This window comes from Piliocolobus tephrosceles, chromosome 7 (assembly GCF_002776525.5).
Source record: "Piliocolobus tephrosceles isolate RC106 chromosome 7, ASM277652v3, whole genome shotgun sequence".
Classification (NCBI taxonomy): Eukaryota; Metazoa; Chordata; class Mammalia; order Primates; family Cercopithecidae; genus Piliocolobus; species Piliocolobus tephrosceles.
This window is the reverse complement of record NC_045440.1, coordinates 37,309,636-37,335,786: the sequence shown is the minus strand read 5'-3', so window position 1 is coordinate 37,335,786 and position 26,151 is coordinate 37,309,636. Positions and strand designations below refer to the sequence as shown.

Below are 26,151 nucleotides of genomic sequence, written 5' to 3'. Positions count from 1 at the left end.
CAAATCTCATGTTAAATTATAACCCTCAGTGTTGGAGGTGGGGCCAGGTGGGAGGTGATTGGATCATGATGGGTCGTGGGGACAGTTTCTCATGGTTTAACACCATGCCCTGTGCTGTCGTGTCATAATAGTGAGTTCTTGTGAAATTTGGTTATTTAGTAGCATCTCCCCACTCTCTTTCTTGCTTCTCCTCTAGCCCTATAGAGCCTGCAGAACAGTGAGCCAATTAAACTTCTTTTGTTTTTTTTTGAGGTGGACTAGAGTGCAATGGTGCGGAATCAGCTCACTGCAACCTCCACCTCCCAGGTTCAAGAGATTCTCCTGCCTTAGTCTCCCGAGTAGCTGGAATTACAGGCACCCGTCACCATGCCCAGCTAATTTTTTTGTATTTTTAGTAGAGATGGGGTTTCACCATGTTGGCCAGGCTGGTCTCACTCCTGATCTCAGGGTGATCCGCCCACCTCAGCCTCCCAACATACTGGGATTATAGGGGTGAGCCACCAGGCCTGGCCAAACCTCTTCTCTTTGTAAATTACCCAGTCTCAGGTATTTCTTTATAGCAGTTCAAGAACAGACTAATACAGATATGCTAATTATACATTATGTACCCCATGAATATGTACAATTATTGTCAATTTTAAAAAAAGCTAAAACCAAAAAAAGAAAGAAAACAGAAATGTTATTAGTCCCTGGACCTCTGTCCTTATGTTATTAACAACCTTTGCAGCAAGACCAGGGAAAACAATATCACTTGACACCCAGGACCGTCACTGTGATTTAAGTCACTCATTGGCACAGGGTATAGTCACATGTGATCACAGGACTGTCTCCAAGCAAAAGAGGAAGTTGCCATATCAATATTAAACGAGTCCCTCCCCTGGCTCAGTACTTACCAAAGCAAAATGGAGTTTTTGGTTTCTGCTTTGGGGTAGCTATGCTCACCTAAATCAAATAAGAAATAAAAGAAACATGAATATGTTTCTTACAATGTTGAAAATTTCTTATTGTGAAATTTCTCATACATGTAGAGTACAGTAAACATGTCTACATTTTTTAAAAATAATAATTAAATGAAAACCCTGTACTCATCATCCAGATTAAGAAACAGGCATTATCAGTCCTATTTCTTAGAAGCCCTGTGCGTCCCTCCCTGATAGAATCCCCACGCATCAGAGATAACCATTATCTTGAGGTCTGTTCATCTTTACAAACAGACTTTTGTTTATTATTTATTTATTTATTTAGAGATAGGCTCTCACTCTGTCACCCAGGCTGGAGTACACTGGTGCAATCATAGCTCACTGCAGCCTCCAACTCCTGGGCTCAAGTGATCCTCCAGCCTCCACCTCCTGGCTAATTTTTTTTTAAATGCCCCTATGCCTCGCTAATTTTTTTTTAAAACAAACATATTTGCAGAAACAGGGTCTTGCTATGTTGCCCAGGCTAGTCTCAAACTCCTGGGCTCAAGCAATCGTCCCGCCTCAGCCTCCCAAAGTGTTAGGATTACAGGCATGAGCCACTGCGCCCAGCTCCAAAAAGACTTTTAAAAGCCACTAAGTCCTGACGGAAACCTATCCTGGCCTCATTCACACTAACAAGATTCCACTCCTCCCCTCCTCTTTCATTCGCCAACCCTCTCCCTAAATCATTCTCCAAGCTAAAGGCAATATTGCCACAAATGCATGGATTCCAATCAGAACGCTCAGAGAGACGAAGCAGCAGGCTGCACGCTGCACTCAGACACAAGGAACAATTGCCTTTGCATCTGCCCTGATGGCCTAACCATGAAAATAAGCACCTTCCAGGTGCCCAGAGAGGGGCTGATGGAATCGGAGAACATGCCTATACATCTCAGGGAAGGGCATGAAATAGAGGAGGTATTTCTACACCTCCTGTTGCTGCATTTCATCTTGCTCTGGCAATCTTACCCCGGCACGTACACTCCTGAGTATCTGCATATGTGAACTCACATCATTCAGGCTCAAACAAAAGAAAAAAGAAAAGCAACTCACATTCCACCACATGCCCACAAAGATTAGGGACAATCCTTGATGGAAGTTGAGCCTCCCTGGAGCCAGCCTCCACCACTGGGCCTCTAAAGAGACAGTCACCTTCCCATGGGTCCTAGGCCGGGGACTATTCACATGATGTCACAGTCCTCCCCTGGATACCATTCTCTCCATCCCTTTCCAGCCAAGGGTATTCTTCGATGTGTCCTCACCTAGGGGCTCCAGGAGTGGTTCCCACTTTATTTTATTTGTTTGTGGGTGTTTTTGGGTTTTCCTTCTTTGAGACAGGAGGCTGGAAGATCACTTGAGCCCAGAATGAGACCCTATCTCATTCTGTCACCCAGGCTGGAGTGCAGTGGCGCAATCACAGCTCACTGCAGCCTCGACTGCTCAGGCTCAAGTGATCCTTCCACCTCACCCTCCTAAGAAGCTAGACTACAGGTGTGTGCTACCACACCCAGCTAATTTTTCTATTTTTTTTAGAGATGGGGTCTCGCTATGTTGTCAAGGCTGGTCTCAACCTCCTGGCCTCAAGTGATCCTCCTGCCTCAGCCTCACAAAGTTCTGGGATTATAGGCATGAACCACCACAACCAGCTGGCTCCTACTGTAATGGGCAGCGTTATCAGAAGCCAGGTGCTAAAGAAAAAGTCCTGAATTGAAATTAAAGTCTCTTCATGGCTGACAGCAGTTAGGGTCTAACAATGACTGACTCACCAGTCTGTCTAGGTTCTTACTCTTGGCTCTATGTTCTTGCTATACACCTGCCTAGATTCCTTAACCAAAATTAATATTGCCCCAAATAAATGGGAACTGAGGTAGCATTTTATAAAAGATCAAAAGAAGATCAGGCAGTCAGAGACAGAGAGTCTCAAATGACAGGTGTTGAAGCTGAATAACCTCCACTTCCTGTTCTATCAAATAAAGGATCATAATGCCATGTTTTCATAGGGTTAACAAAAGGGTTAAATATGATAGTGCAGGTAAGACAGCTATTCCTCCACAAAGAATCTGCTCAACCCAGGAGAGATTATTTATAGCTTTTGATACCTCATTTCCTTTAAAGCCTCACTCCACACATCAACACAGGCAGTGTCCCGCCTGGAACTACGGGCAAAACGCTGAGGGCCATGAGTTTCTCTGGGCTTGCAAAACTGTATGCAACCTGAAAACTTGGCCTCCTACATACAAAGTGAAGATGCTATATCTAGTGTTAATAAATGCCTACATAACATTATATCAACCTCCCTGACAATTATTTAAATTCGTACAAGATATTACATCAAGTAAACATCATTAATTTTTCAATGAAACATTAAAAATTTTTCATTTGAAAATAACTGGTACCAGGCCGGGCACAGTGGCTCACACCTGTAATCCCAGTAGTTAGGGAGGTCACAGCGGGTGGATCACTTGAGGTAAGGAGTTCGAGACCAGCCTGATCAACATGGTGAAACCCTGTCTCTACTAAAAATACAAAATTAGCTGGGTGTGGTGGCGCATGCCTGTAATCCCAGCTACTTGGGAGGCTGAGGCAGGAGAATCGCTTGAACCTGGGAGGCAGGGGTTGCAGTGAGCCGAGATCCCATTGCACTCCAGCCTGGATGACAGAGCGAGACTCTGTCTGAAAAAAAAAAAAAAGATACTTTAGATTTTCTTAGCTCACAAGAATCCTTTTGTGTGTGTGCAAGATGACTACCCAGAAATTAGAGCCAGTTACAAACTGGATGAGTTACTCAGAGCCAAATCATTCTAAAAGTAAAATGATTAAAATCCTTTCAAATATTTTATATATATATATATATTATGGCCAATTATATTTAATAAGGGATGTGCATTTCGAGGTGTGAGGTGGAAGCCATAGAGCCTAAGAAAGACCTAAAAAATGAAAATCTGAGCAAAAGTAAACCCACTTATCCCAAGTTCGGACACAGAGGATCCAAATTCCTCTGTGTGTGAACTCACAGGTAAGAGGACGCTGGTGGCTCCTTAACACAATAGCCCAGGCTCCTAGGCATCTTGCTTCCTGGATTTCTGACCCCCAGCCCCCCATTCAATCTGGACCATGGCGTAGGCTTCTGTCCCACTTACACCTGAGTGTTGATCTGTCAGTAATTCATTTTCTTGCTTTGGCCCTCGGCATCCACATTCCCGCAGTCCTCTGGTCCGTAACTCCTGGTTGTTCTGCCCCAATCTCAGAATAATCCTGACCACAGCAGAACTGTGTTTGGCCATCCCAGCCCTCAGAACCCACCTATCTCATGTCTCCCCTTCTACTTCCAGCTTTATTTATTTATTTATTTATTTATTTGAGACACAGTCTTGCTCTGTCGCCCAGGCACTGGAGTGCAATGGTGCGATCTCGGCTCACCACAATCTCTGCCCCTCCTCCGGCTTCAAGTGATGCCTCAGCCTCCCAAGTAGCTGGGACTACAGGCACCCACCGCCACACCCGGCTAATTATTTGTATTTTTAGTAGAGATGGAGTTTCGCCATGTTGGCCAGGCTGGTCTGGAACTCCTGACCTTAGGTGATCCACCCACCTCAGTCTCCCAAAGTGCTGGGAGTATAGGCATGAGCCACCATGCCTGGCTTTTTTTTTTTTTTTAAGAGATGGGGTCTCACTCTGTCTCCAGGCTGGAGTGCGGAGGTGCAATCATGGCTTATTCAGCCTCAAACTTCTGGGCTCCAGCGATCCTCCGAACTCAGCCTCCCAAGTAGTTGGGACTATAGGCACTCGCCACCATGCTCAGCTAATTTTTATTTTTTAATTTTCTTTTGTAGAGACTGGGTCTCGCTATGTTACCGAAACTGGTATTGAACTCTTGGCCTCCCAGAGTGCTGGGATTACAGGCATGAGCCACTGTGCCCAGTCTACTTCCAGCTTTAGAAGGACATTGAAAAGCTGGGTACTCCAAGACCCTTTCTGGCTTATTAGGAGAATTGCCTTTTCTCTGAAAAACTCTTATTTGTCCCTGACTAGAGAGAGCACCACAGGCAGACAGTTTTCACTGCTTGGATAACAAATGCTCATTTTGACTACAACTGATTCGTCAGCCTGTGCTGTGAGAATGTTACCCATGGGTTTATTATGGGAACTGGAGCCTTCAAAGAGACAGTCTGGCTTCGTGTTTGTTTGTTTTCCTCTGTTTATCCAGTTTTGGTTAGGAGGCATGTGAGAGTGCACACGTGAGTGCATGCGTGTACAACCATCATTGGCCTCATGCCTAATGGCTTACCAACTCATTGCTGAATTAACAGCATCGGTTCTAGTTCTGTCCTGATTGGCTCATTGCAAGGGTAAGACCCTCAATGTCTCTGATCAGCTTCACAATAGGTGAAGCCAGAGTAAAAACACTATTCCTCTTTGCCACAGAGTGGCAAAAGAGGACAACGAAATGATTTCAACCTGTTGTTGAGTGCCACGGAAAGAAAGGCCAAGGTGGGGCCGGCCACAGTGGCTCCCACTTATAATCCCAGCACTTTGGGAGGCCGAGGCAGGCGGATCACCTGAGGTCAGGAGTTTAAGACCAGCCTGGTCAACATGGTGAAACCCCATCTCTACTAAAAATACAAAAATTAGCCGGGCATGGTGGCACAAACCTGTAATCCCAGCTACTCGGGAGGTTGAGGCAGGACAATCACTTGAACCCAGGAGGCAGAGGTTGCAGTGAGGCAAGACTGCACCATTGCACTCCAGCCTGGCTGAGAGAGTGAGACTCTGTCTCAAATAAAAAAAAAAAAAGAAAGGAAGGCAAGGAGGAAATCTAACTTATCATGGAGACGTGGTGGCTTTGCCTCCTCTCATGAAGAGGTGTGGCTGCAGGCGGGTGAGGTCACCCGACCATCTGACTCCAGTGAGGCCACCAAGGTGCAGCCATCCACACAGTCGAGGTGGCCACAGCTGAGGCTCTGCACAGCAGTGGTTGCCTGGTGGGTCCTGTGAACACCCCAGCAGCGAGCAGAGGTCAGGGATGTGAGCAAAGAGTGGGCACAGGTCCCCCATAGAGTGACGCAGACAGGGCTGCTCCACAGCTCAACAGACTCTCAGGAACTTGTGCTTATCAGATCAAACACAGACCACAGGAGCTGCAAGCTCGTCAGCGGCCAGGCACGGCTAGGGCCAGCCCCACCCTGTCTGCCCATGGCCGGAAGAGGAGCTGGGGCCCCTCTGGCAGAAGCAGTGGTAGCAAAACAAGGTCTCCTACTCTGCTGCAGCCTCTGCCCTGGTATCTGGGGATGACCTTGCCCCATGAGGTGGCATCAGAAGCAGGGGAATAGCAGCCACCTACACGGGATAGGGGTCTCTGGACCAGCTTCAGGAGGTCAATGGGCTCCCTGAAATTATAGGCAAAAGCAAGGTGTGTCCATACACTTATGCATTTACCTGGAGAAGGCATCCATGAATTTCATCAGCCTTGAAAAAGGATCCATCATCCCCCACAAGTTCTTTCTGAGAGGTGTCTGAAAGCAAGGCCCTGACAACTGGGACACAGCTGGGGGTGGGACAGTGGGGTTGGCTGTGCAGCTGGTGAGGTGGAGGCAGGGGTCAAAGGGCAGCTTTAATTGTTTTCTAGTTTGCTAAGAACTGTTTCTGTTGCCATCGATGCTCTGGATGACATCCAATCATCACTTTCATCTCTGTCTCTCCAAAGGACCAGGGCCAGACGCCCTTCCTCATCTTCCCAACACCAGCCCTCAGCAGACAGCAGAGAAGCACACACCCTGAACAGACAGCCCACATGCTGCCCTCTGGCCAGGCCACCTGACACGGTGGCAAGTGCTTTCCTCCAGGATGGAATACCTAAGGGTTAACAAGTAATGACCTGGAATGCAGAACTGGAGAGCCCAGCGCCTCCATGGCTAAATGTCATCCTGGGAAAAGCCCCTGCTTTCTGGCAGGGAGTCAGGCAGGAGTTAAAGGCTCTGAGCTCTGTGTAACCCGACCCAGTGGCAGCTGTGGGTTTTGCAAAATGTCCACCCAGCCCTGCCTTTCTTGGGAAGGGACTAAACAGCAGGTCACCCTTTCTAAATGAGGCAGCCTCCAAGGCTGAGAACTCTAAAACCCTCATCTGAGCTGCATTTATAAATCATGATTCAGCAGGAGACTGAATTCATTCTTCCCCAACCAAAAAAAAAGAAAAAAAAAAGTCTTCCCAAACCCTCTCACACAGGAGAGGGTTTCAGTTTTCCTTTATTACTGCGAGGTTCTCTGCTCCTCTGCTCTCAATTCTCCATCTTCGACCCTCCTGGAGAAATGACCTCAGGAGCTCTCAGCAAGACAAGGACAAGCCAGGGAGGGCAGGCAGGCCTGGGCCTCTGGCTGCTCTGGCCTGGGGAGACAGCCACATTTCTCACCACAAGGCATGCACAAATTGCAGGCAGCTGTGCTAGCAAGGCTGGACTTGAAAAGGCCCTTCCCCCTTCCCTGAGGTCATTCTCTCCCTCTTTAATCCACCCTGACGCTGCCCTGCATCTTGTGCCTTTGTACCGAGCTGTGTCTGCCTGACTCTGCCTGCACACCACAGGCACAGGGGCCGGCTGCCCCTCCAGCCAAGGGTGTCCTCTCCTCCAGAGTCCCCCAGTCCCCTTCAGGTTCATCTCCTGACCCGCCAGGGTGCAAGGCTCCCAAAGCTTGTTACAAGATGGAGCTAGTAGACCCTTGGCTCAGGGGCCCCCAGGCCTCAAGCCCCTGAGGATGAAAGGGGATGCACAGGGCAGAAGAGGCTCCCAAGAGGCCTGCAGTGCGGGTGTGTGGGGAGCACAGGACTTCCGAAACCTCAGTGCTGGCGGGGTGCCACCTGGCTCTCCTCACTGTACAAAGAGTTCCTCTTTCTGGGGAGGCTCTAAATCTCCCGGTCTTTTTATCACTGCTGCATCACAGGTCAGCAGTGGTGCCTGCTCCAGGGAGGAGCCACTAATAGAAGCTGAATTCAGCAGTTATATGTGGGCACCGTTAACCAGTCCCCACCCCAGCTCTCAGCACAAGAGACGGCCTGCTCCTTCTGTACAAACTGGACTGGGGGTGACCTGGCAGCCACCTGCCCCAACCCCCAGCAGTTATCTGGCTGCTGAATGTCTTCCTGGCAATCTGAGTAGCTTCTCAGGGCCTTCTTAGCCGTCCCTCCACGGTAATCCTGTCCAGGTGAATGGTAAAATTCCAGTGAAGCCCCAACACTTTCTGTTTGACTGTGCCCTTTGAGAGAATCCTTCACAGTTGCTGGATTTTTGGTGATTGTTTTCGTGTTCTCTTTCGTCCCAATTACAAAAAAGGTCATGGGTCATGTTCCACCCCACCCCAGTTCCTCCACCACGTAACACCTCCCGTGCAGGAGCTGAGAGCATTATGGATTGATGTCTTCAAGGAGTAAGAGGCTGTAGGTCCACCCTCCAACAGCTTGCTAACTACATACCTCTACAGCCACCCATCAGCAGCTAAGCTTCCATAGGCAGTGTGTGGGGTCAGAGGAGCATTTCAACACCATGCAACATCCCAAAATACTAATGCCCAAAGGACTGGACACTTTCCCTTGCTTGGAAACCAGATCCACTTACAGAGTATGAATTCCCAGAGTTCCAGGTCAACATTACCTTCGAGATGTAGGTCAGCTGCAAAGCTCCAACAGCTCCTGCCCCCATTGCCAGATTCTGAAAGACATAATTTTCATTTTAAGAAGGCTGTGGAAACAGCACCAACAGACAGAAGACCAAGATTCTAGCTCTGTTTATGCCACTTCCCTGGCAACACTGAGCAAGGTACTCAACCATTCTTTAACTTGCATTCCTCACCTGTGAAACAGTGATGATAATTCCTGGATAATGATTCAGGATTCCTGATGGAAACCTGTGACATTAACATTACCCTCAAGCCTTACCTATTATAAAGAAATACTCCAGTACAGTGGTGAAAGTATGTGCTCAGGTTGGGCATAGTGGTTCATGCCTGTAATCCCAGCACTTTGGAAGGCCAAGGTGGGAAGATCACTTGAGGCCAGGAGTTTGAGACCAGTCTGGATAACATATCAAGACCCCATCTCTACAAAAATTTTAAAAATTAGCTGGGTGTGGTGGCTCACACTTGTAGTCCCAGCTCCATGGAAGGCTGAGTTGGGAGGACTGCTGGAATCCAGGAGATGGAGGCTGCAGTAAGCCATGTTCATGCCACTACACAACACAGCACACCCTATCTCTAAAAAAAAAAGAAAAAAAAAAAAGCATAAGCTCCACTGTGAACAAGTTCCTTAACCACCAAGCCTCAGCTTTTCCTTCTGTGAAACAGGGATAATAGCACCTACCTCATAAGAAAGCTGTAAAAATGAGTTAATACATTTAAGAAGGCCAGGCACAGTGGCTCACATCTGTAATCCCAGCACTCTGGGAGGCTGAGGTGGGAGTATCACCTCAAGTCAGGAGTTTGAGACCAGCCTGGACAACATGGCAAAACCCCATTTCTGCTAAAGATATAAAGCCCCAGCTTGGTGGCTCGCACTTGTAGTCCCACCTACTGGGGAAGCTGAGGCAGGCGAATTACTTGAACCTAGGAGGTTGGAGGTTGCAGTGAGCCGAGATCTCATCACTGAACTCCAGCCTGGATGAAAGAGTGAGACTCCATCCCCCCAAAATAAAAAAATACATAAATACATTTAAGAGCACTTGGAACTGTCCTGTATGTAGAAGGCTCTCAGCAAGTGTGAGCTGTTATAGTTTCTGCGTGTGCCCTGAGATCTCACTGACTCTGTCCTGTTTTATGCCAGTTCAACTTTTTTTTATAATACATAGGATACAAACTCATGCAATATAGAAATAAAATATATATATATATCTGTTCAGCCCACCTGATAGGGCTGTTATGAGTAGCAAAGGAAAGGTGTCTGTACAGTATAAAACATGAAGTGAATGCACTATCACGACAGCAGGAGACTCACGGGCACCAATGACAATGTGCTCTACCCTGGCACACCATCTTTGGCTTTCTATTGTCCCCATTGGCAGGGATGAAGCAGCGAAAACCCAGGGCAGTTCCATGCCAGAGTCACGGTCAAGGTCAGAAATCACAGCTGTGGGGCTTCGAATGCAGACCATTCCCCTATGAATCTGAGACTCCGTGCATAGCTCCTGCTGACCTCTTAAATTGTTGCCAAGAAAAATCTCTGAAGTCTCCGTTACCTGGGGTCCTCTCAAAGCAATAAAAGAAGGTGAATCTTGGATAAAGGGAATTTAGTAAATTTACCTAAGAATTATCAGTTAAATGACCTGTCTGGAGACAGCCTTAAGAAGTGTCTCAGGTGGACCAGGCATGGTGGCTCACACCTGTAATCTCAGCACTTTGGAGGCTGGGGCGGGAGGACTGCTTGAGACCAGGAGTCTGAGACCACCCTGGCCAACATAGTAAAACCCTGTCTCTATAAAAACATATTTTTTTTACATATTTTTTTCTTCTTCTTCTTTTCTGTAAATGTCTCCTCAGGTGGTAGGTAAGAGTCCTTCTAACCCCAGCTATCTAAATTGACATATGTCGTTTGAAGCAAATTCAAGCAAGAAAATGGACGGGGATAATACCACAAAAAAAGTATTCTCAGAACCCAAGAATCTTAGAGCGGGGGACCTAGAAAAGACTAAAAGACTCTGCACTCCCTGTTCTTCCCTTCGCCAATGAGGCAGTAGGCTAAGAGCTGCCTCTCACAGCCAGACTGCCATGTCAACTGTGGACAGTCTGATTTACACTTCTATTTACACATTTTTTTCAGCAACATAGCGACTGCTTTTCATTTTGTTTTTGTTTTTGTTTTTCAGGAAACCTCTATCGGGTAGGGAGAGAGAGGCCTTGTAGCCCTTAAATCAGAGTCCGTATAGGAGCCCCAGCTCCCAAAAGGCAATGAGAACCGCTCTGGGCAAAGACACCACGCTGCCCAACGTCAGACTTACAGAGGGAGACCAACGGGCTCCAGGGACACAGGGAACCGCAGGACTCTGCTGGGGACTAAGGCTCCACCACCCTGACCCCATTTTGCAGTTTAGAAAGTGGCTTGTGAGTGAGGGGATTTGTCCAAGGTCACCTAATTGGTGGCAAAGCCTAAACCAAAGCTGACTTTCAATGCAGTGCCCTGGAAGTGGCATGGGATAATTTTAAAAGCTTGAGCTGTTGGAATTCTAACTGTGATATTAACACTCTGTAACCATAGGCAAGTCTCTTTACCTATAAAACGGAGATGCTAAACCCTGTTTCATAGGGTGGTGGGGAGAATTCCACGGAAAGACACGAGAGGGCCCACCCCTTCCTATTGGAGTCCCAATCCCCCTCCCACAGCGCTAATTACAAGATGCAAATGCCAAGTCTCAGGGCCGCTGTTGCACAACACACTCTCCTCACCCCAAACCACAGCCCAGCGGCCTCAGGAGTCCTAGCCTGAATTATGAGTGATGAAGTGGGATTTGGGGAACCATTCAGACGCTAACCCACATGGAACGACAACTATGAGCTGATCAGGTTTCAACTACTTCATCTCCTCTGTCCCTCGGGGGCTGCTCCACCCTCTGTCCTGGCCTCCCTGGCAGTTCTCCCTATTCGGAGAGAAAGAGGACGCAGCAGCTGCTCTCCAGGCCCAGGGACCCCAGGGGGAAGGGCAGGGGTCCTCACCCCTTCACCCACACCCACCCACAGTCTGCTCCTGGGCTCAACAGTACGTCCTCTACACCAGGAGAAGCCAGGAAAATCTGACGCATGTCTGATGCTGCCTCCCTCCCACCTTCCTCCCCATCCAGGGGAAATGGGAGACATGGGAGAAGATAGCCCCAGGATCCTTGAGGCTTGATCCAAAGTGACACTCAGTGTCCACTCCAGTGACTGGACATAGATGAACGGTGACAGCTGACTGCCAGGGTGACACATCAGCAGCCCCAGGAAGGTGCTTTCTGATCAAGGAAGACAGAGCGGGGATGCCTGAGCTGAGGGCCTGGGCAGCCAGGTGTCAGGGCAGGAAGGCCAAGAAACAGCACCTAGGGAGGGGCAGGGGATCAGAGCTGGGGAGGGGAGTCCACTCAAGCTGTCCCCCGTCTTCCCTGGCCATAGTTCAGTCTCCTCTAGGAAAAGGACAAACTCAAGACTCGCCTCCCCAAAGCCTGAACTGACTCCAGCCTGCCCTGACCTCCCCTCTCTCTGGGATTTAGGCACACAAATCCTTCTCCAACTTTGGTTCACACCAGAATCTCCTGGAGAGCTTGTTTCCAACACCCCAAGAATGGCCAGGTGCAATGGCACACACCTGTAATCCCAACACTTGGGGAGGCTGAGGTGGGAGGATCACTTGAGGCTAAGGGTTCGAGACCAGCCTGGGCAACATAGCAAGACTCTGTCTCTACAAAAAGTAAAATAAAGAAATTAGCCAGCTGCGGTGAGCTATGATCGTGTCACTGCACTCCAGCGTGAGTAACACAGCAAGGCCCTGACTCTGTTTATTAAAAAGAAAACAGAGATTAAAAAAAACAAAACAAAACCCATGCTCAAGCTTCCCCCACAGAACATTGAATGAGAACTAAATGGAATGTGGTCAGAGCATGGACATTTTAAAAATGCTCCCACGTGATCCCTAAACAGGCCCAAGTTTAAGAACAGCCGGTCAATAGGACAAAATCTAGCCGTGGACTCTGTATTTGGAGTACGTTTTTCTGAGAGTTTAGGTCTCTTCCTACTGGACGGAAGCACACAAAGGTCATGAGTAGAATCTTACTGCTTTACAGAGGGAACTCCTTAATTTTTAAATGAAAAAAATATTTGCATGGTGGTGAAGTTCCCAACCAGTCCATACAAGCCCACCGAGTTCATCAAGTATTGGAAGACCAACGCAGCTCTGCCCACCACTGGCAAACAGCATTTCCTTGTGACATCTCCCAGGTTCCAACTTGGGGGTCACTTCAGTTTGCAGTTCCCATGACCTAGGCAAGGCCTCTGTGGGACAGGAATCAGGATCAGGTAGAAGAGGCAGGAAAGGACTGAACCCCAATGAAAAGGGGGTCAAAAATGTAGGGGCTGAGTTGAAGAATGGGTCACAGGGAGAAGGACAGGAAGCATCAAGATGAAGGCATCTGACCAGATACAAAGTGGAGCCAGTGGGTGGTGGGAATGAAGTTCTGGAGGGCTGCTTATGTGAATCACCTCGGGAGATATCTTTTATTTATTTATTTATTTTGAGATGACTCCGTTGCCCAGGTTGGATATGCAGTGGCATGATCTCGGCTCACTGCAACCTCCACCTCCCAGGTTCAAGCAATTCTTGTGCCTCAGTCTCCCAAGTAGCTGGGATTACAGGCATGCACCAAACACGCCCGGCTAATTTATGTATTTTTAGTAGAGATGGGGTTTCACCATATTGGCCAGGCTGATCTCGAACTCCTGACATCAGGTGATCCACCCGCCTTGGCCTCCCAAAGTACTGGAATTACAGGCATGAGTCACCATGTCTCCTGGCTACCTTGGGAGATTTCTAAACAAACTAAGACACATGCTTCATCCTCAGGGTTTGAACTGGTCTGGGATAGGGCCCAGACACCTGCCTGTTTCCAGAGCTCCCAAGGGATTCCATGTGCCTCCAAGTTGGAGGTCATGGCTGTAGGCACCAGCTGGTCCTGCTAACTCTGCCCTAGAGACACAGCAGCGGGTAAGAGAAAAGGCCACGCCAGCCAGTAGCCCACAGAGTCACCCTGGCTGCTGCACCAGCAGCCAACAGAGAGGAGGGAGGAAAGGTAGGGGAGAGAGAGGAAGAGGGAATGGAGATTCCCATGCCGTGCCGTGCCGTGCCGTGTCTGGCTGGCAGCGATCCCACATGAGGACGTCTACAAGTCAGGAGTGGTCTGTACACTTGTTGGACTTCTAAATTTTGTGGAACCACATAGGGCACAGGGCAGGTTCCTGTTAAAAGACAGGAACCTGGTTTCAGGCTGGACGCAGTGGCTCACGCCTGTAATCCCAGCACTTTGGGAGGCTGAGGCAAGGGGATCACCCAAAGTCAGGAATTCGAGACCAGCGTGGCCAACATGGTGAAACCCCATCTCTACTAAAAGTATAAAAAATTAGCCAGGCATAGTGGCATGTGCTTGTAATCCCAGCTACTTGGGAGGCTGAGGCACGAAAACTGATTGAGCCCAGGAGGCGAAGGTTGCAGTGAGCCGAGATCATGCCACTGCACTCCAGCCCAGCCAACAGAGCCAGACTCCATCTCAAAAATAAATAAATAAATAATAAATAAATGTGATTTTATGAAGACAATGCCAGTACCTTCCTTTTTGCTCAAGAGTTCTTCCGCCACTAAGGTCCTTGAAGGAGCCAGTTCCCTAGGAGGGGAAAATATATGGCTTATTCTTCTCCGTCACCAAGGAAGCAGCTGAGGTGTCCATACAGGGATGTGGCACACCTCCCACGTTAATCCTTTTTCTAGCAACAGCAGTATTTCTTGTTGAAGGAGAAATTTTTACCCATGTGACTTCTACTCCCTTCCCCCTCTTCCAGTGAGAGTCACAAAGAACACAGAAATGACCAGAAGACCCAACTATTGATCCATAAACTCACAGCATGTCAGCACTCAAAGGTCCTGTGCATACCTCTTCATTCACCACACATGAGTCCTCTAAGGCTCAACTGGGGGAAGTGACTTCCTTAGGGAGCCTAATGAAGACAGAGCTCAAACTCCTAACATCAATCTGGTGCTTTGGCAAAGAAACAGCCTGAGAAAGAAAGAAGGAAACTGACATATATTTAGAAATTATGATGTGACAGGCATGCTGCTAGGCACCTTCACATGTGGTCGCCTAATCCTAACAATCCCATTTCACAGATGAAGAAACTAAGGATGAGGTTGGTGAAGGAACCTGCCCTAGGTCACACAGGCAGCAAGCAGAGGAGCCAGTATTCAAGCACAACGCTTTCTGATTCCCAAATCCCATGCACTTTCCTTTAGGCCCTGCCATCTCCCATGAGACATTATCTAAGAGCTGATTATCAACGAAAGGTAAATACAAGAGCAGGACCAGCAGGGTTACACCAAAAGAGGCCCAGTGTCATTGCCCAAGCTGGGCAGGGCAGAAACTTGTCCAACGGGCTCTTGGGTGCCAAACTCCAATAGACCAGGGATTCAGAGCAGGAAGGGGGAAGGAAGGAGAGATGCTGGTGCCATCTGATCTTCTCTTACAGACCCCTGGAGTGTCCAGCAGACAGTAAAAAGCAGCTAGCAGGAGAAGGAGGGAGGGGACGTCCCTGGTAATCCCAGAGCTAGGGCATGAGCTGACATGGCTGTTTGTGAGCTAAAATCATAGCTCAGCCACCAAAAGCCACGGCCATCTAGACTCACAGAAAAGAATGTGCCTGCAGAGGGGGTATAGCTCAGAGTAGACACTTGAATGTAGGAGAACGGTGTGACAGGATTGGGAAGGAGGAGCATAGCTGTCGCTGCCCCACATTCCAAAGCCCTTACCCTGACAGGAGCAACCAAAGCAGGGGAGCCAAGCGAATCCCAGTCATCAGGTGACCTGGGCCGTGGCTCTGCCTGCTGCTCTGATGCCAAACACCTCTCCTCCTCTCTGCCCTGTAGGTCCACTGGCTGATGCTAACACAGGGACACATGACATGCTGATAGCTACTCTCCCCATTCCCCAGTTCAAAGTGTGTATTTAATCTTTCCCTTCAGGAGACGTCGATTCTATATCATCCTCTGCTGCGTGGGCTTAATGTTTTCATTCTATTACTTGGATGTCGATTTCTTGTTGACAGACACCGGTATCAGCTTTAGACAGGATAAGTTTCATTGTGTGTTAAGTCTCTCAGCCACGCCCCCCATTCCCTTTATTTCCGTCTTCCAACTCTGGTGACAGAGACTTAAAGACCAGGTCAGGCCGGACGCGGTGATTCATGCCTGTAATCTCAACACTTTGGGAGGCCAAGGCGGGTGGATCACTTGAGGTCAGGAGCTTGAGACCAACCTGGCCAACATGATGAAACCCTGTCTCTACTAAAAATACAAAAATTAGCCCGGTGTGGTGGTGCACACCTGTAATCCCAGTTACCCAGGAGGCTGAGGTAAGAGGATCGCTTGAACTCGGGAGGCGGAAGTTGCAGTGAGCCAAGATCGCACCATTGCACTCCAGCCTGGGTGACAGAGTAAGTGAGACTCCATCTCAAAAAGAAAAAAAAAAAAAAAAACCAGGTCAGAGGCCTGGGCTTCAGATAATCTCCTGGGCACATCTGGGTCTCAACTCTGACTGTTGGCCACTTAAATGGTTCTAAAGCTGTAAACTCAATAAGCCAACTCCATCAGCCCTTTCTTCAATCCAGCCTCAAACTCAATGTCATTTCCCCACCACCTTCTAATCGGTTTCCCTCTCCCCTACCCAATCTCTGTCAGTAATTCCACCTCCTCTCCCCAGTCAACCAGATACTAAACTTTCAAACATTCTTCCCTCATGTGGCCTCTAAACCTGCCCCCCACCCAACTCCATGCCCACCACCTCAGGCATATCAGGAAGCTCCGTGACAAACCCCCAGCTGTCATCTCCAGCTCCAGCTCTCCCCACTTCGCCATCCATCCCGATGTCCTGGCCAGAACAAACTTTCTTAACAGATAACATCTGTAGCACTTTAAAGCTCATCAAAGCATTTTCACATATATTATTTACTCTTCACAACAACAATGTCACAGGTGGCGATCACTGATATCATTACCATATATTGTGGATGATGACAGGAGGCTCAAAAAATGGATGTTTCCTTAATGAATATATTCATCATGTTGCCCTGTGCTCAATTGATATAACTAATAAAACTGGTCTCTGAAGCAAAATCTAATATGAACCCCTCTCCCAAACATGCAATAACCTCCTTTGCCTTAGAGACACAATTTAGATAATAAATTAATAAAATGACTTTTTTTTTGAGACAGGGTCTTGCTCTGTAATTCAGGCTGGAGTACCCCGTCCTGATCACAGCCTCTAACTCCTGAGCTCAAGTGATCCTCCCACCTCAGCCTCCCAAGTACCTGGGACTACAGGCATACGCCACCACGATTGATATTTTATTTTATTTTATTTTAGAGATGGGGTCTTCCTACATTGCCCAGGCTGGTCTCAAATTCCTGGCCTCAAGTCCTCCCACCTCAGCCCCCCAACGGGCTGGGATTACAGACATAAGCCACCATGTCTGGCCATACCATTCTTTGGTACATAACTAGATCTATAAATATAGAAAGAGACGTATATAATAAATATATTGAACAAATGCTGAAGGTTAAAATGTAAAGTAAAATCTAACAACAACATACCAAAGAGAAGTTTTGAGAAAACTGAGAATAGTCATTACTATGGTTTTGCAATAGTTATTTAACCTCTGCTAAGTTTCATAGCTTCTATCTGTTTAGCTGCTTGGACTTTACTACTGAGTAGTGCTAACTCTTAACACAATTCTTTCAATGTGCTGTTTAGTTTTTGTTGGTTTGTTTGTTTGCTTTTTGAGATGGAGTCTCGCTCTTGTTACCCAGGCTAGGGTGCAGTGGCATGATCTCAGCTCACTGTAACCTCTGCCTCCCGGATTCAAGCGAATCTCCTGCCTCAGTCTCCTGAGCAGCTTGCCACCATGCCCTGCTAATTTTTGTACTTTTAGTAGAGACAGGGTTTTGCCATGTTGATCAGGCTGGTCTCGATCTCCTGACCTCGGGTGATCCGCCTGCCTTGGCCTCCCAGAGTGCTGGGATTATAGGTGTGAGCCACCACGCCCAGCTTAGTTTTTAATTTTTTTTAAATCTAGACAAAGTACATCCTGTTATAAAGATACGAAGTATTTAAAAAATATGATGGCTACAGAAAACACATAAAGCAAAACTGCACTTTTTTATTTTACATTAACCTCTCAAAAAGCCCACATATAATTTTAATTCTAAACATGTTTTGACCAGGCCCAGTCAAATCCAGCAGTGAGCTATGATTGCACCACTACACTCCAGTCTCAGAGATGGAGTAAGAACCCTGTCTCTTTAAAAAAAAAAAAAAGAGTACTTTTTAATAATAATTTTACCCTTAGCAAAATTTGCATTTGGTAAAAGTACAGATTTGTCACTTATAATCTTCTTTTGAGGTTTTTTTTTTTACCAAAGGATTCTGCGTTCTTACTCTAACACACTATAGACAAAAGCACATCAGCAATTCTACTGACTTCTGGAAATCACATGTCTACGTGGATAGTTAAGATACCAATTACACAAAATCCATGAATTTAAGACACTTTGCCCACACAATTGCTGAAGATCTGAAAGTTATCATGATCTTAAGAGATAGTCTCATAGGCAGAGATTATCTCCAGACAGACACAAGAAACTGTCAAGACTGGCTGCCCCCTGCCGAGAGGACAGAAGTGGGAGGGAGAAATTTGTCAGTAACTCTGCATTCCTGCAGTTCAAATTTTGCACCACGTGCATCTATTCCCCAATTTTTAAAGAACGTTATTTCCTGGTTCTTGGCATTCTGACAGGTTGAAGCATACAATGCAAAAATTATTCCTGGCTTTCAGCCAAAATTTGCTTAGGAAAGTTTCACATATATTTTTTAAAAACGCCAATTTTCATGTAGCCTTTAAGACAACAGTATTGTCCATTACACATTATGTGTTATTATAACCTTCTCCCATACCTTTGTATGCTTTCTACTAAAATGCACCAAATATCCATCTTGTTACCAACACTGCTAACACTCTTCACCCCATCAATGGAAAGAACTGCTTTCAGTTTATTTAAAAAAATTAAATAAAAACAAAGGGCTTTCATCGGCATCCGAGGGTTACCAAGAGCAATGCAGTCTTTTTGGTTATTTGATGATCCATGAGTCATATTGTGTGGCCTTTGGAAAGTAAAAGCATCTACGTATTTTTTGGAAAAAGCAGAAAAAACACATTTGACAGAGTAAATTTGACAAGACCAGCAATCTAGTGCAATATTGTTTTTCGCGCTTCTGTTTACTCTTTGTTCCAGGCCATATAATTTGGTCTTGCAATTACTTAGCCAAATGGACATTAGAAAGGGGGGGAATATAAGCAATACTCTGCAACTAAAACATAGTTACTCTGCAGATTGCTGTACTAGAGTAGGGCGGCCCTAAGGAATTTCATCTCGTCTCTCATGATGGGAACCAATGTGAAATTCAAATACAAGCGGTAGTGTCATAATATTGTAGTAACATTTTAAGGAAAATCAAGCCAGCATTTGTTTCTGTTCAAGAATTATCTGATTGCATGCAAGATGAAGAAGTTCTAGAGTGGGGAGACTGGCTGTATAACATCATGCCTACAGTCAACAATATGGTATCATGCATTTAACTTTTGTTAAAAGGGTAGATCTCATGCTGAATGTCCTTACTATAATTTTTTAAAAGTTTGCTTGATATGTCAGCATATTGATTTTTAAATGTATTAGCCAAATCAGTGTCCATAATCAATAATACTGAGACTTTCCATTTGGATGGGTCCTTTTTAGCTAATGGGTTTTTGTTCTATATCAGTTTAGAGTCACCACTGCCTGTATGAGAAGCCTTGATTCGTTACTTAATCACACTGATTCTAAATTCTGCCAGACATTCAAGAATGCACCTGGCCCATGCTGTGTTCTGATCCCCAACACGCCCCTACCGTATGCCCATCTAGCAGACATTGCCGCTGGCCTCCCAAATTCCCTCCACCTCTTTTTGCCATTTGGCTATGCCTTCCATGGCCTGCATCCACAGCTCTGCTTCAGAGAACTGCCTCTGGGCTGCTGGAAGCCGTTCTGCCCACATGTGCAGAGCTGGAGCCAGTTACTGCCCGGTGCAGGCACATGAAAGCCCAGCTCCCTGAGACAAAACTGAGGAATGACTCACCCCAGCGCTCCTGCAGGCCCACAGTGAAACCATCCCTTGCTCAGACTTCCGCCTGCCTCCTCCCTTCCCTGTCCTCCTTCCCCAGCTCTCTTCATAGTCCCCGCGGGAACATTTCCTCAGTAAAGAACTTCCTGACAGATCTTGTCTCAGCGCCTGACTCCTAGTCTCAGCGTCTTCTTCTGGGGACCCTGATGACCTTAAATGCCCCTCCAACCAAGCGAGCTCACCTCTGCCCCACAAGGGCTGCTGTTTCCCCCACTTAGAACACCCTCCTTCTCTTCTTCATCTCTGTTTGGGGCAGAGTGGGTATAACAATCAAAGGACATCTTGGAAATGAAAACCAGGCCGGGCATAGTGGCTCACACCTGTAACCCAGCACTTTGGATGCCAAGGTGGGTGGATCACCTGAGGTCAGGAGTTCAAGACCAGCCTAGCCAACACAGTGACACCCCATCTCTAATAAAATACAAAAACTAGCTGGGCATGGTGGCGCAGGCCCTGCAAACCTAGCTACTCGGGAGGCTGAGGCATGAGAATTTCTTGCAGCTGGGAGGTGGAGGTTGCAGTGAGCTGAGATCATGCCACTGCACTGGATCCTCGGCAACAGAGTGAGACTCTGTCTTTAAAAAATAAATAAATAAAAATTTTAAAAAGTAAGTGAAAACCTACAAAATACTCTGCAAATATGAATAATGTATAGCAAAAATGAACCTCACACACTGTTCAACATCTGGATCTAGTGACACCTTCTCTACAAAGGGAGCCCCCAGCTCTCCCTACCCTAATTGTCTATTTTCCTGAAGACAATATAAACGCTATGAAGGCAAAGACTGTCCTGTTCACTGATGTAGCCACAGTATTTAGATCAGCATCTGGCACATTGAATACATTTAGTAAATATGTGTTAATAATGCTGTTGAACTCCAGGATCTCCTTCTATTCTCAGGAAATGAAGGGATCAAAGGCACATTAAGGATTACCTAGAGGCTGGGCACGGTAGCTTATGCCTGTAATCCCAGCACTTTGGGAGGCCAAGGCAGTGGGATCATTCGAGGTCAGGAGTTCGAGACCAGCCTGACCAACATGGTGAAACCCCATCTCTACTAAAAATATAAAAATTAGCCAGGTGTGGTGGTGAAAGGACCAGCTAGAGTGCCCATACTCCACAGGATAAATGACTTGCCTAGGATGTAAATCAACTTAGTGGCAGAGCCATGATTGCAACCTTGATCTCTTATCTCCCCAGCCTGAGAACTTTCCATATGACACTCCACCTCCTTCCCTTATGGGTGGCAGCAAAGGAAAATGGCAACCCCTTCTCCTTCAACCTAAATATTGGCATCTGGGCATTGGCACTGCCACTTAATGATATGCTACCCTGTTATATGATATGCCAGAATTATCAGCACCAGAGTTTTGTGTGTGGTGTTTTCCTCTCCCCAACTAACCCTGAAGCTTCCTGGTGGCAAAAGCCTCACTGAATTCATTTTCCACATCATCTACAGGACCTTGCACAGGGCTGAGTACAGAGGTCAGTGGGAGGAGGGAGGCAGACAAAGGGGAGGTTGCACGCTCAAGTCGATGGATCTGGCTCCAACGCTGCATTTACCACCTGCACAACCATGAGCAGAGTGACAACGGACCCTAGGCCCCAGGATTATGGAGAGGTTCAATGGGGTAACACATGTAAAACATTTCACACCACGGCTCGTACATGGCAACCACTTAGTAAGTATAAGCTGCAGTGAGTAATAACAGCAGTAGCAGCAGCAGTAACAGATTCAGGCTCAGAGAACACCACCTACTAGGTGGCTTCAACACACAAAGATCGGAGACCTGGGTCCAAAAATCTTCTGCTTATTACTGCCTATTAAATAATTAAGAAAACATAGCAGGGATCTCCTTTTCCCTATCAAATAAAGATGTTCAACAATCACACACAGTTTTCAATGCCTCTCTTCATAGGAATGGACCAAAATCCCCAGGATGTCCCTCTCTGCAGAACTTCCATTCCATTTTGGCCCTGTCCCCAACCCCAGGAAGGCAATGTTGGGCACTCCACATTTCCCAAGGACCTGACTTCTAGCCACTTCCTTCCCTGGCCCTCTTTAGTTTGTTCATTCATTCATTCAATGAATACATATTCATCAAATCCTGGACACTATGATCAAAAACTAAGCCACACGAGTACCCTACCTTCTAGGACTTCCCAGCCCCGAGAGTCCTCAGGTTTCTCTTTCTTAACCAGTAACTACCTTTGCAGGCTCTCCATCCTCCCAGTCACCCTTGTGCCTGTCTCATTATCAGCAGTAATGGCAGGGGCACTACAGTTAGACTGTCAGGGTTAGAGTCCCAGCTGTGCTACTTTTTTATTATGTAACCACGGGCAAATTCTTCCCCTGTCAGCCTCACCCACCTCATCTTCAGAATGAGGGCAATAATAACTACCAATTAAACTTGTTGTCAGAATGAAATAAAAACCCAGTGAAGTGTGCTTGGCACACAGTAATAAATGCTCACTAATACCATTTTATAACTTACCTGAAACATCCACGCTTAAATGTGGAGTGGCTGTGTGGCCGTTTACACAGCCAAGAACTAACCCAACCACTGAAGAAGTAAAATGTCCTGAATTATTTCTGTATCACAGCAAGACTCCTTTTTCAAGAATATGTCAAGCCAGTTGAGCTCTACTGCTTCCTGGGAAAATGTAAAGAATCCTTGGCAGTGGGCCACTAGTTAGTTCTACCTGGTAATTCAAACTCAAAGAAGGTTCTACCGCAAAACACCCTGAGAGCTCAGCTGGCAGGAAAGAGTAAGAGCCTGCCCTGGGCCAGGGGAACCTGCTGCAGAAGCTGACCCCAGAGAGCCTAGAAAGCAGCCTGAGGCACAGCGTCTAGGCTTAGCACAGGTTCTGGGCCCCAGTGACAAATCAGAGTGAGGGGAATCCTGACAACTGTCAATTTTCCAGTTCCAAGATGGTGCCACTGTGGTCCTGGGTGATCTGCCACTGACAGCACAACTCTCAGTCTGTGATCCAGGGTATGAAGAAAGATCCAACTCTCCAGGGAGCAGCTGGCAACAGCCAGACAGAATTCCCCAAGTCAGTCAATTTGGGTAAAGCACAGCACTAGTGTGGAAGCATGGCGTGAAGCAGGTAAATCAAAACAAAAATCCATTCAAATGACTTGCGGTAACACAGCAAGTGAGTGGGAGGAAGTACACAAAGGAGAATGGAGAGAGAATGTGAAGACCCGTAAGTCACCCAGGGTTCATCTCCAGTGTGCCCAAAGCCAAGTCTACTGGCAACAAAGACTTAACTCCGGCCAAAGCAGGAGCATCGCTTGAAACCAAGAGTTCAGGCCAGGCGTGGTGGCTCATGCCTGTAATCCCAGCACTTTGGGAGGAAGAGGCGGGTGGATCACCTGAGGTCAGGAGTTTGAGACCAGCCTGACCAATATGACGAAACCCCATCTCTACTAAAAATACAAAAATTAGCTGGGCGTAGTGGCGAGCGCCTGCAATCCCAGCTACTCAGGAGGCTGAGACAGAAGAATCGCTTGAACTCGGGAGGCAGAGGTTGCAGTGAGCTGAGATCACACCATTGCACTCCAGCGTGGGCAACGAGAGCAAAACTCCATCTCAAAAAAAACAAAAAACAAAAAACAAAAACAAAAAACAAAAATTGGCCAGGCATGGTGGCAGGCGCCTGTGATCCCAGCTACTCAGGAGGAACCGGGAGATGGAGGTTGCAGTGAGCCCAGATCGCACCATTGCACTCCAGCCTGGGCGACAAAAGCGAAACTCTGTCTCAAAAGAAGAGAAAAAAAAAAAAAAAAGAAACCAGGAGTTCGAGACCAGCCTGGTCAACAAAGTGAGACCCTCCATCTCTACAAAAAATAAAAATAATTAGCCCAGTGTGGTGGCGCACATCTGCGGTCCCAGGTACATGGGAGGCTGAGGTGGGAGGATCACTTGAGCCCAGGAGTTTGAGCTATGATTGCATCACTGCACTCCAGCCTGGGCAACAGAGTAAGATCTCAAATTGAAAAAAACAAAAAAAGCTAGGCATAGTGGCTCACGCCTGTAATCCCAGCACTCTGGGAGGCCAAAGCACGCAGATCACTTGAGGTCAGGCGTTCAAGATCAGCCTGGCCAACACAGTAAAACCCTGTCTCTACTAAAAATAACAAAATGGCTCACTTTGGAAGGCCGAGGCAGGTAGATAACGAGGTCAGGAGATGGAGACCATCCTGGCTAACACAGTGAAACCCCGTCTCTACTAAAAAAGTACAAAAAATTAGCCGGGCATGGTGGCGGGCGCCTGTAGTCCCAGTTACTTGGGAGGCTGAGGCAGAAGAATGGCGTGAACTCAGGAGACGGAGCTTGCAGTGAGCCGAGATAGCACCACTGCACTCCAGCCTGGGCAACAAAGGGAGACTCTGCCTCAAAAAATAAATAAATAAATAAATAAGTACCAAAAATTAGTCGGGCATGGTGGTACATGCCAGTAATCCCAGCTACTAAGGAGGCTGAGGCAGGCAAGAGAATCACTTGAATCCGGGAGGTGGAGGTTGCAGTGAGCCGAGATAGTGCCACTGCACTCCAGCCTGGGTGACAGAACAAGACTCTGTCTCAAAGAAAAGAAAAAAGAAAAGGGCAAAGGAAGGGAAAATGGTATGGCAGGTCTGAAGGCAAACCAGGCCCATTGCATGACGAACAGCAGCATTCCAGGCTGAGTTGAAGGCGTCACAGTGTGCCATGGAAGGGTTCATTCTGAATAGTAGGCACTTCAAATGAAAGTAAGCAACAGGTTTCTCAGGGCTGCAGGGTGCCACATAGGGCTCAGTTCTACTTAGGGTTAATCCTTCCTGGAGAAGGCAGTTAGCAGCAGCTTACTTTCTGAGTATGTTTTCTGCATCGATACTGTTTTTCTCTTGGCCATCAAATCTTGAAGACAAATGCCCAAGACCACTAGATGATTAGTCCCTGGATAGTGATCTAGGGATTCACATAACTCGTTTTCTACATCGCATCTTAAAGCATAACTCCATCCCAGGGACATTCAGAATTTCCTCTTCCCAAACCTCGGAACTAGAGCCAAATTCCAGACCCCACACCCTTCTTCATCCCAACACAGCCATGACCTGTGACCTTGCTGTTCAGAGGCCATGTCAGTGTTTGCAGTTTCATTCCACCAAATCACTCAAGGGTGGGAGAAGGAAAGAGCTAACAGCACCCAGAGCCAGAATAAGAAAAGCCCTGAGATCCCAAATCAGAGTGAAGCAACTTGTTCCCAGAGCAGTGGTGACTCCAGGGACTCCCAGATATAGCAGTCAAAGGTAGGTGGCCTCCATCTTTGTGCCTGACCTCCACAAGATGCTCAGCAAGTCACCTAATTCTGACCATGTTCTTGCCTACATCCAGTGCAGTGTCTGAGGCTCCCTTCTCATTTGGACCACGAGTAAACAAAACTGGGTGACCGCCAAAGGCACGTCCAATCCAGGATTCTAGGACTTCCTGAGTCAGGAGACCAAAGAAATCCAACATGTGTCCAGCTCAGGGAACCAGGTCACATTCTCTGCTGGGGTGGGGCCCCCAGACTGGAAGAGCAGGAGCAGCCAGAGGCCACAGCCCTGGAGAGAAGTGACAGGAAGCAAGCCATGCCTTGGAGCCTGGATCCAGGACTTGGATCTCACTGGCAGATCCTGGCTGCTCTCTGCATGTGAGAGCAGACACCAGATGCCAGGGTCAGGAGAGCATCCTTCTCTCCAAACTAAGATCTGAGATGGTTTTCTGTGTGTGGGGGGCGGGGGGTGGGTGTGTATGGTATGTGCGTGTATTTGTGTGTGTATGGTGTGTGTCTGTGTGTGTGCATGTGTGTGTCTATGTATGGGGTACATGCATGTGTGGTGTGTGTGGGGGTGTGTGTATGGTGTGTGTATGGTTTGTGTGTCTCTGTGTGTGTGTGTGGTGTGTGGTTTGTGTATGTGTGTGCGGTGTGTGTGTATGGGGTATGTGTGCATGTGTGGGCGTGTGTGTGTATGATGTGTGTCTGGTGTGTGTTTATGGGTTGTATGTGTGTGTGGTGTGTGTATGGGGTGTGTGTGCATGTGTGTATGTGTGTATGGTATGTGTCTGGTGTGTGTTTATGGGTTGTGTGTGTGTGCATGTGTGTATGGTGTGCCTGGTGTGTGGTGTGTGTGTATGGTGTGTGTCATGTGTGTATGTGTGTGTGGTATGTGTATGGGGGTATGTGTGTG

The 26,151-nt window shown here is 47.4% G+C and overlaps 1 protein-coding gene across 4 annotated transcripts in view; it reads right to left on the bottom strand.

Moving 5' to 3' along the window:
* PLEKHA2 (pleckstrin homology domain containing A2) overlaps positions 1 to 26,151 on the bottom strand; it is a 91,502-nt gene that overhangs the window by 29,975 nt on the left and 35,376 nt on the right. For all 4 annotated transcript variants that reach the window (XM_023214510.2, XM_023214509.3, XM_023214511.3 and 1 more), the window contains 2 exons: positions 8,600 to 8,656; positions 894 to 942 (listed from right to left, as the gene is read on the bottom strand). In XM_023214510.2, the coding sequence (XP_023070278.1) occupies positions 894 to 942; positions 8,600 to 8,656 (106 nt within the window). The remainder of the gene's footprint in view (positions 1 to 893; positions 943 to 8,599; positions 8,657 to 26,151) is intronic.